The sequence below is a fragment of the Pempheris klunzingeri genome, chromosome 4 (assembly GCF_042242105.1).
Source record: "Pempheris klunzingeri isolate RE-2024b chromosome 4, fPemKlu1.hap1, whole genome shotgun sequence".
NCBI lineage: Eukaryota > Metazoa > Chordata > Actinopteri > Acropomatiformes > Pempheridae > Pempheris > Pempheris klunzingeri.
The window spans coordinates 297,501-310,082 of NC_092015.1; the positions used below are offsets into that span (position 1 = coordinate 297,501).

The 12,582-nt window shown below is 50.6% G+C and overlaps 1 protein-coding gene across 1 annotated transcript; it reads right to left on the reverse strand.

The window, feature by feature from the left end:
- Nucleotides 1–6,044: 6,044 nt before the first annotated feature.
- rpl35a (ribosomal protein L35a) lies at nt 6,045–9,413 on the reverse strand. Its single transcript, XM_070829965.1, has 5 exons — nt 9,368–9,413; nt 8,402–8,438; nt 8,164–8,316; nt 6,750–6,894; nt 6,045–6,140 (listed from the first exon to the last, which is right to left on the reverse strand). The coding sequence occupies exons 2-5, from the start codon at nt 8,410–8,412 to the stop codon at nt 6,117–6,119; spliced, it is 333 nt and encodes a 110-aa protein (XP_070686066.1). The 5' UTR covers nt 8,413–8,438; nt 9,368–9,413; the 3' UTR covers nt 6,045–6,116.
- Nucleotides 9,414–12,582: the final 3,169 nt, after the last annotated feature.

The following is a 12,582-nucleotide window of genomic DNA, read 5'->3' on the forward strand; positions in this document are numbered from 1 at the left end:
ACAAAAAAGGACACTTGAACCGAGTTCACCCAGTAACCTCGACATTTAAAGACCAGTTCAGCCCATTTAAAACTCCACTTAACCAAACTCAAACTACATTTACACCCAGTCTTAGCCGAGGCTAGCTGCTCGGTGGATTAGCACCTTTAGCTTTGAACGAGTTCACCAAACCAGCTTTAAAAACCGGGCACTTTAACAGAAGGTACCGTCGGAGTGGGAGGTGAGAACAGCGACAGCCTTAACTAATTCAACTAGTTTAACTAACCTGGTTAGCAATGCAGGCTAATTAGCAGGGAGTCTAATTAGCTTTAGCACCACAGAGCGCATATTTGTGGTTTCGGAGGAGAAACCGTCTATGTAAAATCCATCAGGACCGGGAGCAGAGGAACCACACACACACCGGCTCTTCAGGGAAAATCATCCCGGCTCTGCGCTGCGTGTCCCGGACACTGAACCCGGACAGTCCCGGTGTTGTTTACTGTTAGCCGGAGGTGAGAGAGTCCGTGTGGTGGAGGAGGAGGAGGAGGAGGAAGAGGAGGAAGAGGAGGAGGAAGAGTTTTATCCGACAAAGAGACAGAAGACACCGGAGGAGGACCGGGAGGACACCGGAGGATCTGCCCGGACAAACAGGAAGTCACTGCAGCGGGAAAAAGTTTGTGGCGGCCGGAAGGGGGCGCTGCGGAGCCAATCAGAGCCACGGCAGGTCAAAGGTCATCAGCACGTGACCAGAGAGCAGCCAGGTGGGTCAGGTAGAGTGTTGTTATCAAAAAACACCTGTAATGTTACTCCATATAGTCCAGACAGACAGGCAGTCAGACAGACAGGCGGGTAGTCAAATAGACAAACAGGCAGGTAGGTAGACAGACAGGCAGGTAGTCAGTCAGACAGGCAGTCAGATAGACAGACAGGCAGGTAGTCAGTCAGACAGGCAGTCAGATAGACAGACAGGCAGGTAGTCAGTCAGACAGGCAGGTAGTCAGGTGGCCCCCGGTGGCCGGCTGCAGCGTAAGCTCCGCCCCCAACAAGAACGCACATAAAATACATTTTTCCCAAAGACGATTTCTGTCATTCGATGTTCGGATGAAGCCGAAGTCCATTTACGATCAGGTTCAGACAGACAGGTTCAGACAGACAGGTTCAGACAGACAGGTTCAGACAGACAGGATGTGTTCAGACAGACAGGTTCAGACAGACAGGGTGTGTTCAGACAGACAGGTTCAGACAGACAGGGTGTGTTCAGACAGACAGGTTCAGACAGACAGGGTGTGTTCAGACAGACAGGTTCAGACAGACAGGGCGTGTTCAGACAGACAGGTTCAGACAGACAGGGCGTGTTCAGACAGACAGGTTCAGACAGACAGACAGGTTCAGACAGACAGGGCGTGTTCAGACAGACAGGTTCAGACAGACAGGGTGTGTTCAGACAGACAGGTTCAGACAGACAGACAGGTTCAGACAGACAGGGCGTGTTCAGACAGACAGGTTCAGACAGACAGACAGGGTGTGTTCAGACAGACAGGTTCAGACAGACAGGTTCAGACAGACAGACAGGTTCAGACAGACAGACAGGGTGTGTTCAGACAGACAGGTTCAGACAGACAGGTTCAGACAGACAGACAGGTTCACATCAGGGCACAGAAACAGATAACAAACTTTATTAAACACAAAAATGTCTCCATGTTGCAAAAAGCAGCGATGAGTCACATCAGAGTCTGAATATCCAGCCTGACCTCTGATCCCACATCAGATCCCAGACCTGCTGTGACCCAGTTAGTCATCCTCCTCTTCGTCCTCCTCTTCGTCCTCCTCTTCGTCCTCCTCTTCGTCCTCCTCTTCGTCCTCCTCTTCGTCCTCCTCTTCGTCCTCGGACAGTGGACTTGTTTTCCACGGCCGCCGGCATGGAGCTTGGCCGAGAGTTCTCATTGGCCAGCAGCTTGGACGGCTCATCAAACTCCACCCCCTGAGCGTCGGGGGGGCTGCCCACCTCTTAATCAGAGCTGAGAACTCATGTGACCTAACAACCGCTAACGGCGGGGTCCAGGGACCTGACCCTGTACTAGTACCTGACCCTGTACTAGTACCTGTCCCTGTACTAGTACCTGACCCTGTACTAGTACCTGACCCTGTGCTAGTACCTGACCCTGTACTAGTACCTGACCCTGTACTAGTACCTGACCCTGTGCTAGTACCTGACCCTGTACTAGTACCTGACCCTGTGCTAGTACCTGTCCCTGTGCTAGTACCTGACCCTGTACTAGTACCTGACCCTGTGCTAGTACCTGACCCTGTGCTAGTACCTGACCCTGTACTAGTACCTGACCCTGTACTAGTACCTGACCCTGTACTAGTACCTGACCCTGTGCTAGTACCTGTCCCTGTGCTAGTACCTGACCCTGTACTAGTACCTGACCCTGTACTAGTACCTGACCCTGTGCTAGTACCTGTCCCTGTGCTAGTACCTGTCCCTGTACTAGTACCTGACCCTGTACTAGTACCTGTCCCTGTGCTAGTACCTGTCCCTGTACTAGTACCTGACCCTGTGCTAGTACCTGTCCCTGTACTAGTACCTGACCCTGTACTAGTACCTGTCCCTGTGCTAGTACCTGTCCCTGTACTAGTACCTGACCCTGTGCTAGTACCTGTCCCTGTGCTAGTACCTGTCCCTGTACTAGTACCTGACCCTGTGCTAGTACCTGTCCCTGTGCTAGTACCTGACCCTGTACTAGTACCTGTCCCTGTGCTAGTACCTGACCCTGTGCCAGTACCTGTCCCTGTGCCAGTACCTGTCCCTGTACTAGTACCTGACCCTGTGCTAGTACCTGACCCTGTGCTAGTACCTGTCCCTGTACTAGTACCTGACCCTGTACTAGTACCTGACCCTGTGCTAGTACCTGTCCCTGTACTAGTACCTGTCCCTGTGCTAGTACCTGACCCTGTGCTAGTACCTGTCCCTGTGCTAGTACCTGACCCTGTGCTAGTACCTGACCCTGTGCTAGTACCTGTCCCTGTGCTAGTACCTGACCCTGTGCTAGTACCTGACCCTGTACTAGTACCTGACCCTGTACTAGTACCTGTCCCTGTACTAGTACCTGACCCTGTACTAGTACCTGTCCCTGTGCTAGTACCTGTCCCTGTACTAGTACCTGTCCCTGTACTAGTACCTGTCCCTGTAGTTGTCCCTGTACTAGTACCTGTCCCTGTACTAGTACCTGTCCCTGTAGTTGTCCCTGTACTAGTACCTGTCCCTGTGCTAGTACCTGACCCTGTGCTAGTACCTGTCCCTGTGCTAGTACCTGTCCCTGTACTAGTACCTGACCCTGTACTAGTACCTGACCCTGTACTAGTACCTGTCCCTGTACTAGTACCTGTCCCTGTAGTTGTCCCTGTACTAGTACCTGTCCCTGTAGTTGTCCCTGTACTAGTACCTGTCCCTGTGCTAGTACCTGACCCTGTGCTAGTACCTGTCCCTGTGCTAGTACCTGTCCCTGTACTAGTACCTGACCCTGTACTAGTACCTGACCCTGTACTAGTACCTGTCCCTGTACTAGTACCTGACCCTGTACTAGTACCTGTCCCTGTGCTAGTACCTGTCCCTGTACTAGTACCTGTCCCTGTACTAGTACCTGACCCTGTACTAGTACCTGTCCCTGTACTAGTACCTGACCCTGTACTAGTACCTGTCCCTGTGCTAGTACCTGTCCCTGTACTAGTACCTGACCCTGTACTAGTACCTGTCCCTGTACTAGTACCTGTCCCTGTGCTAGTACCTGACCCTGTACTAGTACCTGTCCCTGTACTAGTACCTGACCCTGTACTAGTACCTGTCCCTGTGCTAGTACCTGTCCCTGTACTAGTACCTGTCCCTGTGCTAGTACCTGACCCTGTGCTAGTACCTGACCCTGTACTAGTACCTGTCCCTGTAGTTGTACCTGTACTAGTACCTGTCCCTAGGTAGGTTGGACTATTGTAACTCCTTATTATCAGGCTGCTCCAATAAGTCCTTAAAGACTCTCCAGCTGGTCCAGAACGCTGCTGCTCCTGTTCTGACCAGAACTAAGAGAAGAGACCATCTTTCTCCTGTACTGGCTTCTCTTCACTGGCTTCCAGTCAAATCTAGAATAGAGTTTAAAATCCTTCTCCTCACCTCCAAAGCTCTTAATGTTCAGGCTCCATCATATCTTAAAGAGCTCATAGTACCGTACTACCCCACTAGAGCACTGTGCTCCCAGACTGCAGGTCTACTGGTGGTTCCTAAAGTCCTCTAAGGTAGTGATGGAGCCAGAGCTTTCAGCTATCAGGCTCCTCTCCTGTGGAACCTCCTTCCAGTCTGGGTTCAGGGGGGCAGACACCCTCTCTACATTTAAGAGTAGACTAAAAACCTTCCTTAGTGGTAAAGCCTATAGTTCAGGGCTGGATCAGGCCTTAGACCAGCCCCTAGTTATGCTGCTATAGGCTCAGACTGCCGGGGGACTCCCATGATGCACTGGGCTCCTCTATTCTCTCTCCTCCTCTTCCTCTCCATCGTTATGTCTCATGTCAGCCAAATGTCTGCCTCTAACTTACTATCTTCCCCGGAGCCTTTCTGTGCTTTCTCATCTCTCAGGTTCCTGTGGCTCCTGGTCCTGGTTCTGCTGATGTGGTTCTCTGGTTCCTATGGATCCTGGTCCTGGCCCCGCTGATGTGGTTCTCCATCAGCCAATGGATGTGCGTCTGTCCAAGGCTCCAGCCTGTCCGTCCTTGGGAGCTGGATCTCTCCTTCACTGTGGTGCTCCCGGAGGTTTCTCTTTTCCCACTGGGTTTTTTGAGTTTTTCCTTCCCGAAGAAGGAGGGTCATAAAGGGCAGGTGATGCCTCGGACTGATCCACCGGACTGATCCACTGGACTGATCCACTGGACTGATCCACCGGACTGATCCATTGGCCTCATCGACTGCTGGACTCTTTATTAGATTGTTTGTTCGCTTACACTTGTTTATTTCAGTGAACTTTGTTAAGCACTGTGAGACACTCTGTTGTGATATTGGGCTATACAAATAAAATGAATTGAATTGAATTGAATAGTACCTGTACTAGTACCTGACCCTGTACTAGTACCTGTCCCTGTACTAGTACCTGACCCTGTGCTAGTACCTGTCCCTGTACTAGTACCTGACCCTGTGCTAGTACCTGTCCCTGTACTAGTACCTGTACAACTACAGTACTGCTACTGTAGTACTGTAGAATCGTAGTAAACACCAGTGACCCTCCAGAATAAGAGCCCAGCACTAAGCCCTTCACAATAAACGCACGTGGTGTCACTAAACAAAGCGTCCTCGCGCACTGAGCAGGAAATAAAAACAGCGATCAGCTGATGTCCTCCTGTCTCACCTGTCCTCTCGTGTGGAGGACAGCCGCTCGGTCCTGCCTGTCTTCCTTCAGGTCCGCAGTAAACAGCTCTTCACTGATGCTGCAGCTCACTCTCAGCATCCGCGCCACGCATTATGGGAAATGGAGTCCTACTTGACGCCAGAGACCCCGCCCCCTACAAGACCACATTACTGACGGCAGTAGTGCCCTGAGGTCAGTCTGTCAGGCAGAGTTCAAACACTGCAGTTTATCTACAGACACAGTACAAATACTGCAGTTTATCTACAGACACAGTACAAATACTGCAGTTTATCTACAGACACAGTACAAATACTGCAGTTTATCTACAGACACAGTACAAATACTGCAGTTTGTTTTCTGGTTGTGTTTCTGCTGCAGCTGATCATCAGCTTAACGTTTGTAGTTAAAGTTTAAATTTTGCCAGGACAAACCGGTCTGGTCTTGGTCAGACCGTCTGACTCCCGGTCGTCTACCTGAGGACTCGGTCCTGCAGGTGAACTCTGAACCTGTCAGTCAGCGCTCAGGGTCAACTGCTCAACAATTTACCCATGATTCTCAGCTGCAACAGGAAGTGCTTCAACAAACTACAAATGTATTTGTCAGTGGGGGGTGGACAGAACAATAGAGACCCTCCAGGATTTAAAGGGACAGTCCACATCAGTCACAGAGTCGGAGCCGTTTGGACCTCATCAGTTTTTATTGTTTCTGTACAAACATGAAGATCAAACAGCTGCTGACGTTTCTTCTTCTTCACACTCGGGAAGGATACAGCATCTGGAAGACAGGAAGTCACACCGTCACAATAAAAGCCGACTTGATCCCGTCCGTGACATCTGAGCTGATCAATCATGTGACCAATGGGAGCCGATCAGAGGTCACAGATCTGATCTGGATCAGTTCCACAGCGTGAACCTGAAGACGGATCAAAGTGGACCACAGACTGACCCCCCAGACACACCTGGTCACCAACCAGCTGCTGTTCTTAAGCCGCCTGCTGACGCTCACATGCCCCCGAACGCCCCGCACGCTCACCGCTCTGACGCCCCGCACGCTCACCGCTCTGACGCCCCCGAACGCCCCGCACGCTCACCGCTCTGACGCCCCCGAACGCCCCGCACGCTCACCGCTCTGACGCCCCCGAACGCCCCGCACGCTCACCGCTCTGACGCCCCCGAATGCTCACCGCTCTGACGCCCCCGAACGCCCCGCACGCTCACCGCTCTGATGCCCCCGCACGCTCACCGCTCTGACGCCCCCGAACGCCCCGCACGCTCACCGCTCTGACGCCCCGCACGCTCACCGCTCTGACGCCCCCGCACGCTCACCGCTCTGACGCCCCCGCACGCTCACCGCTCTGACGCCCCGCACGCGATGCACACTCACCACTCTGACTCTGTGTCCGATGGCTTTAGCCGGCAGGTTGGAGCTGAACTTGGCTCGGACCATCCCGCTGCTGCCGTGCGCCCGGGTCACCTTCCCCCAGATCACTCGGGTCTTGTTGGGTTTACCGCCGGGCGTCACTGTGTTCCTGCATGGGGAGGGAGGGGAGGGAGGGGAGGAGGGGAGGAGGGGTCACACACGGGACATTAAACATTCAGATATTTAACAGACCCATGGAGCACGTGAAACTGCAGTCAGACTCAAACCAGACTTCAGTTTAACCCTTCGAACCTCTCAGTGACGCCTTCAGGTGAACGTGACGCGTTAGTTCGGCAGCTTCTTGTGCTGCATTCAGGTCACATTTATATATGGTAATTATCAGTCTCCACATCAGTGAAGTTCAAAGTAATTTAACCCAAAATAATAATTAATACTGTACGCAGCATTTCACTCCTCATTGTGTCTCCGGATCAAATCTGCTGTTCCAACACCTTTATGGAGCATTTTCAAACTTCAGCCTGGTGGACCAACACGTCTGGACCGGTTCTCATTAGTCCGGTTTCCATCACGTGTTCAGGTCTCAATGAGCTCAGACCAGCACCAGCAACTAAAAAAGCTCTTCATTAGAACTCCTCTGTTTCTACCCATGATCCTCTGTGTCCACATCCTGGTGTCTTAGTACCTGCCAGTCATTCAAAGTGTTGGAACTGGTCCAGTAGATCATAGATTGCAACAAAGCCACCAGACTCCACTGACTAATTTTAGTTTGACTAAACCTTTAAAACCCCAAAGTCAGACTCCTGTGACCAGGTTAAGGTCCTTCTACTGTTTTGGTAAATGGAGTCTGGTGACTATGAAGCATTGATAGAACAGCTGTTTCTCACCAGATTCCATTGACAAAAAGAGCAACTTAACCTTCCAGAGGACAAACACAGGGTCAGTTTGGATCCTTTAAAACACCAAAGTCCCACAATAACTCAGTAACACTAACTGATGGAGCAGCAGCTCTAAAATCCCTGTTTTAGTGAATGTAGTCTGGTGTGTGTGCTGTTTGTGGTTAAACCAAAAGGATCTTCCAGGTCTCTCTCTGTAGGGATCCTTTCCATGATGCTGTCACACACTTAGAATAACACTCTGAGCCTGTCAGTGGATCAAACAAGCTCTTTTAGTGGACCTACTGTGATCAGGTGCAGTTGTCCCAAAGGATCACGTTGCAGCCATTGCAGCCCGTTTGGTGTCTGCTGGCTGAGGTGATCTACTGGACCAGTTCCAACACTTTTACTACCTACCAGTCACTCACACACCAGGATGAGGACAGAGAGGATCATGGGTAGGAACAGGGGAGTACTCCTTTAACATGTTATAGCTGTCCTGAGTCAGACGTCGCCCACCAGGTGAGGTGGTCTCAGGTTCTTACTTCTTGGCCTTGTAGACGTAGGCGCAGCGTTTGCCCAGGTAGAAGTCCACCTCGTCTCTGGTGTAGCATCCCTCCAGCTTCAGGAGAGCCGTGTGTTCACGCTGGTTCCTCAGACCACGTTTGTAGCCCGTAAAGATGGCCTTACTCCACAGTCTGGACACAGACGGGCACAGGTTAGACCAGGACCGCACTTTATCAGGTCCTACAGACGCTGGACTGGGATCAGGTGAGCTCTTACCTTCCAGGCATCGTCAGTCTTCTCCAGGTGAGTCCACCTGCACATAAACAGTCACATGAGGACAGAGGACTGGATCCAACACAGACGTCTCCCACCTGTCCTGACTCAGGTGGACATGCAGCTCCAACAGGAGCCACTCAGCTCAGGTGTCAGAGGCTAAATAGGTTAAAACAGGTTTTTGAACAGACTCTGGTCTGACTTAGCTTCAGCTAGCTGCTGCTAACTAACACCTGAGTAAACATTAGACTAACAACAACCAACAGAGTAGTTTGTGCCTCCATCAGTCCAATCAGATCGATACTATTGATTTAACGTTGGATACAAACTGCGGCTTAAAGGGAGCTAACGGCTAGCAGAGACACAGATAGCACAGGTGACCTGGTCCTCTAACACACCTACTGGACACTGGATAGCACAGGTGACCTGGTCCTCTAACACACCTACTGGACACTGGATAGCACAGGTGACCTGGTCCTCTAACACACCTACTGGACACTGGATAGCACAGGTGACCTGTGTGTCTGTAACACCTGATTAACTTCTGCACGCACACACGTCCCTCACTAGAATCTATCTCGTGCTAACGAGCTAACATGCTAACGTTAGCTCAGCTTGCGGCTACACGTTCACCGGTGGAACCGTCCGGTGACACTTCACGGTCCGGAGAAGCGGCGGTGATGAGACCGCTCCGCCACAGACCGGGACATTAGCCTGAGCCCGCCCGGGCCTCCGGCCCCTCAGCCCGGGCTGGTCACCGGACTGTTCCCCGCTCCGCTAGCAGCTCCACTAGCCGGTCTGTCAACTCCATCCGAACTAAATCTCCGCCATCAAGCACCGAATCACCGACACAGACACACCGGTGACCGTAGGACAGACTAACGGCCAGCGGACGGTGAGTATCAGGCAGAGAAAACACAGACTGGCGGAGATATTCAGACATTCAGTCGGACATGTTGCTTCTCTTACCTTCACTGCGAAAAGAAAGATGGAGGAAAAGGAAGTGCGAAAGGAACCCTGGGAAATTATTGTCAGCAGAGGTGTCCGCGGAGCTGCCTGATCACAATGAGCCTCTTTATTCTTTCTCCTGTCGACGCTCTGTCACTTTATTATTGGTGTCAGTTCTAGTTTGGGAAACACTTTTAATTCAGCTTCATGAAGACCTTTAATTTATGAGAGACTCTGTTTCCACTTATTACTTTACCTTTCTGCTTTATTTAGACACACACACACACACACAGTGAACACACACACACACACACACACACACAGTGAACACACACACACACACACACACACACACACAGTGAACACACACACACACACACAGTGTACAGACACACACAGTGAACACACACACACACACACACACACAGTGTACAGACACACACAGTGAACACACACACACACACACAGTGTACAGACACACAGTGAACACACACACACACACACACACAGTGTACAGACACACAGTGAACACACACACACACACACACACACACACACACACACACACACACACACAGTGTACAGACACAGTGAACACACACACACTCACAGTGTACAGACACACACAGTGAACACACACACACACAGTGAACACACACACACACACACACTCACAGTGTACAGACACACACACACACACACACAGTGTACAGACACACACAGTGAACACACACACACACAGTGAACACACACACACACACACACACAGTGTACAGACACACAGTGAACACACACACACACACACACACACACAGTGTACAGACACACAGTGAACACACACACACACAGTGAACACACACACACACACACACACACACAGTGTACAGACACACAGTGAACACACACACACACAGTGAACACACACACACACACACACACACACAGTGTACAGACACACAGTGAACACACACACACACACACAGAATAAAGGAGACTCCATGTTGAAGCAGCTTCAGTCTAATAAATAAAAGTTCAGGTTCTTCATCAGAGAAAAGATCCAATTAAAACATTTATTCAAAGCACTTAAATCAGCTCTTCTTCTTCTTACAGCTCTTCTTCTTCTTACAGCTCTTCTTCTTCTCCTTTAGACACTTTCAGCAAAAACTAAACTAAGTGAAAAAATTTAAAACTTAAAAACTGTGAGACCGTCTGTTCGTCCTCCTGGAAAAACGGTGGAATGTCCTTTAAAACCACATGACCGCCACCATCATCACCATCATCACATGACCCGTCACCGCCGCAGGAGGAGCACACAAAACATCTGTCCGCCTCAAACCTCCAATCAGAGAGCACCTGTCAATCACAGCACCTGCCTCACAGGAAGCTCACAGACGCGCCCCCCCCCCCCCCAGATCTGAGACAGGCGAGTGTCTGAGGCCGCAGAGGATCCTGGTGAGGGGGCGGGGCTCAGTCTGGGGGGTCTGAGTTCAGGGCAGACAGTGTTGATGCTGCATTCAGGTGACGTAGGAACAAGCTGCTTTGTGTTTCAAGTGGTTTCCTTAGTTTGGAGAAACTCAGCGTCCTCACGTCCTACGTCACCTGAATGCAGCACCATGACAACAGAGGTGCGACGTGTGAAAAGGCTCCTCCAGCCCGTCAGCACACCTGCCTGCAGAGGACGATGACTAACACAAAGGGACACAAACACTCGGGAGGTGAACGAACATGATCCACTGATGAACAGCATGAGTTTCCTTTAAGGGTGATTCCACTGTTTCTAACCCTGATCCCCATCGGTTCAGAACCTGGTGTCACATGACTGGTGGGTACTACAAGTGTTGGAACTGGTCCAAAAGAGTTTGATCCACTGACAGGCTCAGAGTGTTATTCTAAGTGTGTGACAGCATCATGGAAAGGATCCCTACAGAGAGAGACCTGGAAGATCCTTTTGGCTTAACCACAAACAGCACACACACCAGACTACATTCACTAAAACAGGGATTTTAGAGAACAGGACACAGGAGCTGCTGCTCTGCTGCTGCCTCCATCAGTCAGAGTGTCTGAGTTGTTGTGTGACTTTGGTGTTTTAAAGGATCAGTTCTGCTGCTTTCTGTGCACCAAACTGACACTAAAGTCGCACAAAAACACAAACCAAAGAATCACGATAGATCAGCAGCTCCTGTGTCCTGTGAGCTAAAATGACTGTTCCGTCAGTGGAGTCTGGCAGCTTTGAGAAGAGCACTGTAATACCTCAGTTAGTCTGTGTGTTATTGTCATGTTGGATCTGAAAGTCACACAACCTAAACTGTGTGCCAATGGGGTGCAGGCTTAAAAACACTGGAATTGCCCTTTAAGAGAGGTGTGGGCATAGCACCTGTGCTCAGGTGACGACTGACTGACGTGACAGAGACTCACTCAGTTTTAGGTGAACTGCTCCTTTACGCTCTGCCCTCTGTTAACTTTAGAAACTAGAAACGTTCCTCGTCCTTTGACCTTCGATCGGAGGCCCGCGTCTGTGTGAGCGTCCATGATGCTCTATGTGTCGTCATGGCAACACACCCTTCAGCCTCCTACATATACACTTATATTTCTATATGTATGTATATATTTACAGAATATATTTGTACACGAACATGTAATGAAGGTAAAAAGTGGGCGTGTAGCAGTGTGACAGCCCACACGGCGTTTTAGTGTCGGATCAGGAGGGTGCAGGTCACCTCCTCGCCAAAAAAATGACCCAGAATGCAACAGAACCACGAGATGGGGGAGCGAGGGGGCGGTCGGAGCTGATCGGCTTCGTCCAATCACAGGAGGACCTTCAGTCTGTAACAGATCTGCATCGTCTTTGTCTGGTTTCATCTCGATATTCAACACAGACTTTCGGCCAGATAGTCTGAGTGAGCAGCAGGACTCACTCAGTCATTCATGCTGAATGTGCTGAAGGTCCCGATCACACCTGGAGGAGCAGCCGGCTGAGACCGCTTCTACCTGAGGCCACCAGAGAGCGCCGACTCCGACAAACAGTAAAAGATTAAAAATGACAGCGTGAGCAGAAAAACAATGAGGACGTCCACCTGTTGAAGTCAGAGTTCATCACACCTGCATGATGTCATCGCTGATGTCATCACTCATGTGACTCGATGTGGCGTCGAATCAGAGCTCAGTAAAGACGTAAAGGAATCTATTTTAAATAGAAATGTTTGGATCTGATGGAGAAACTAAAAACCCGACGAGCA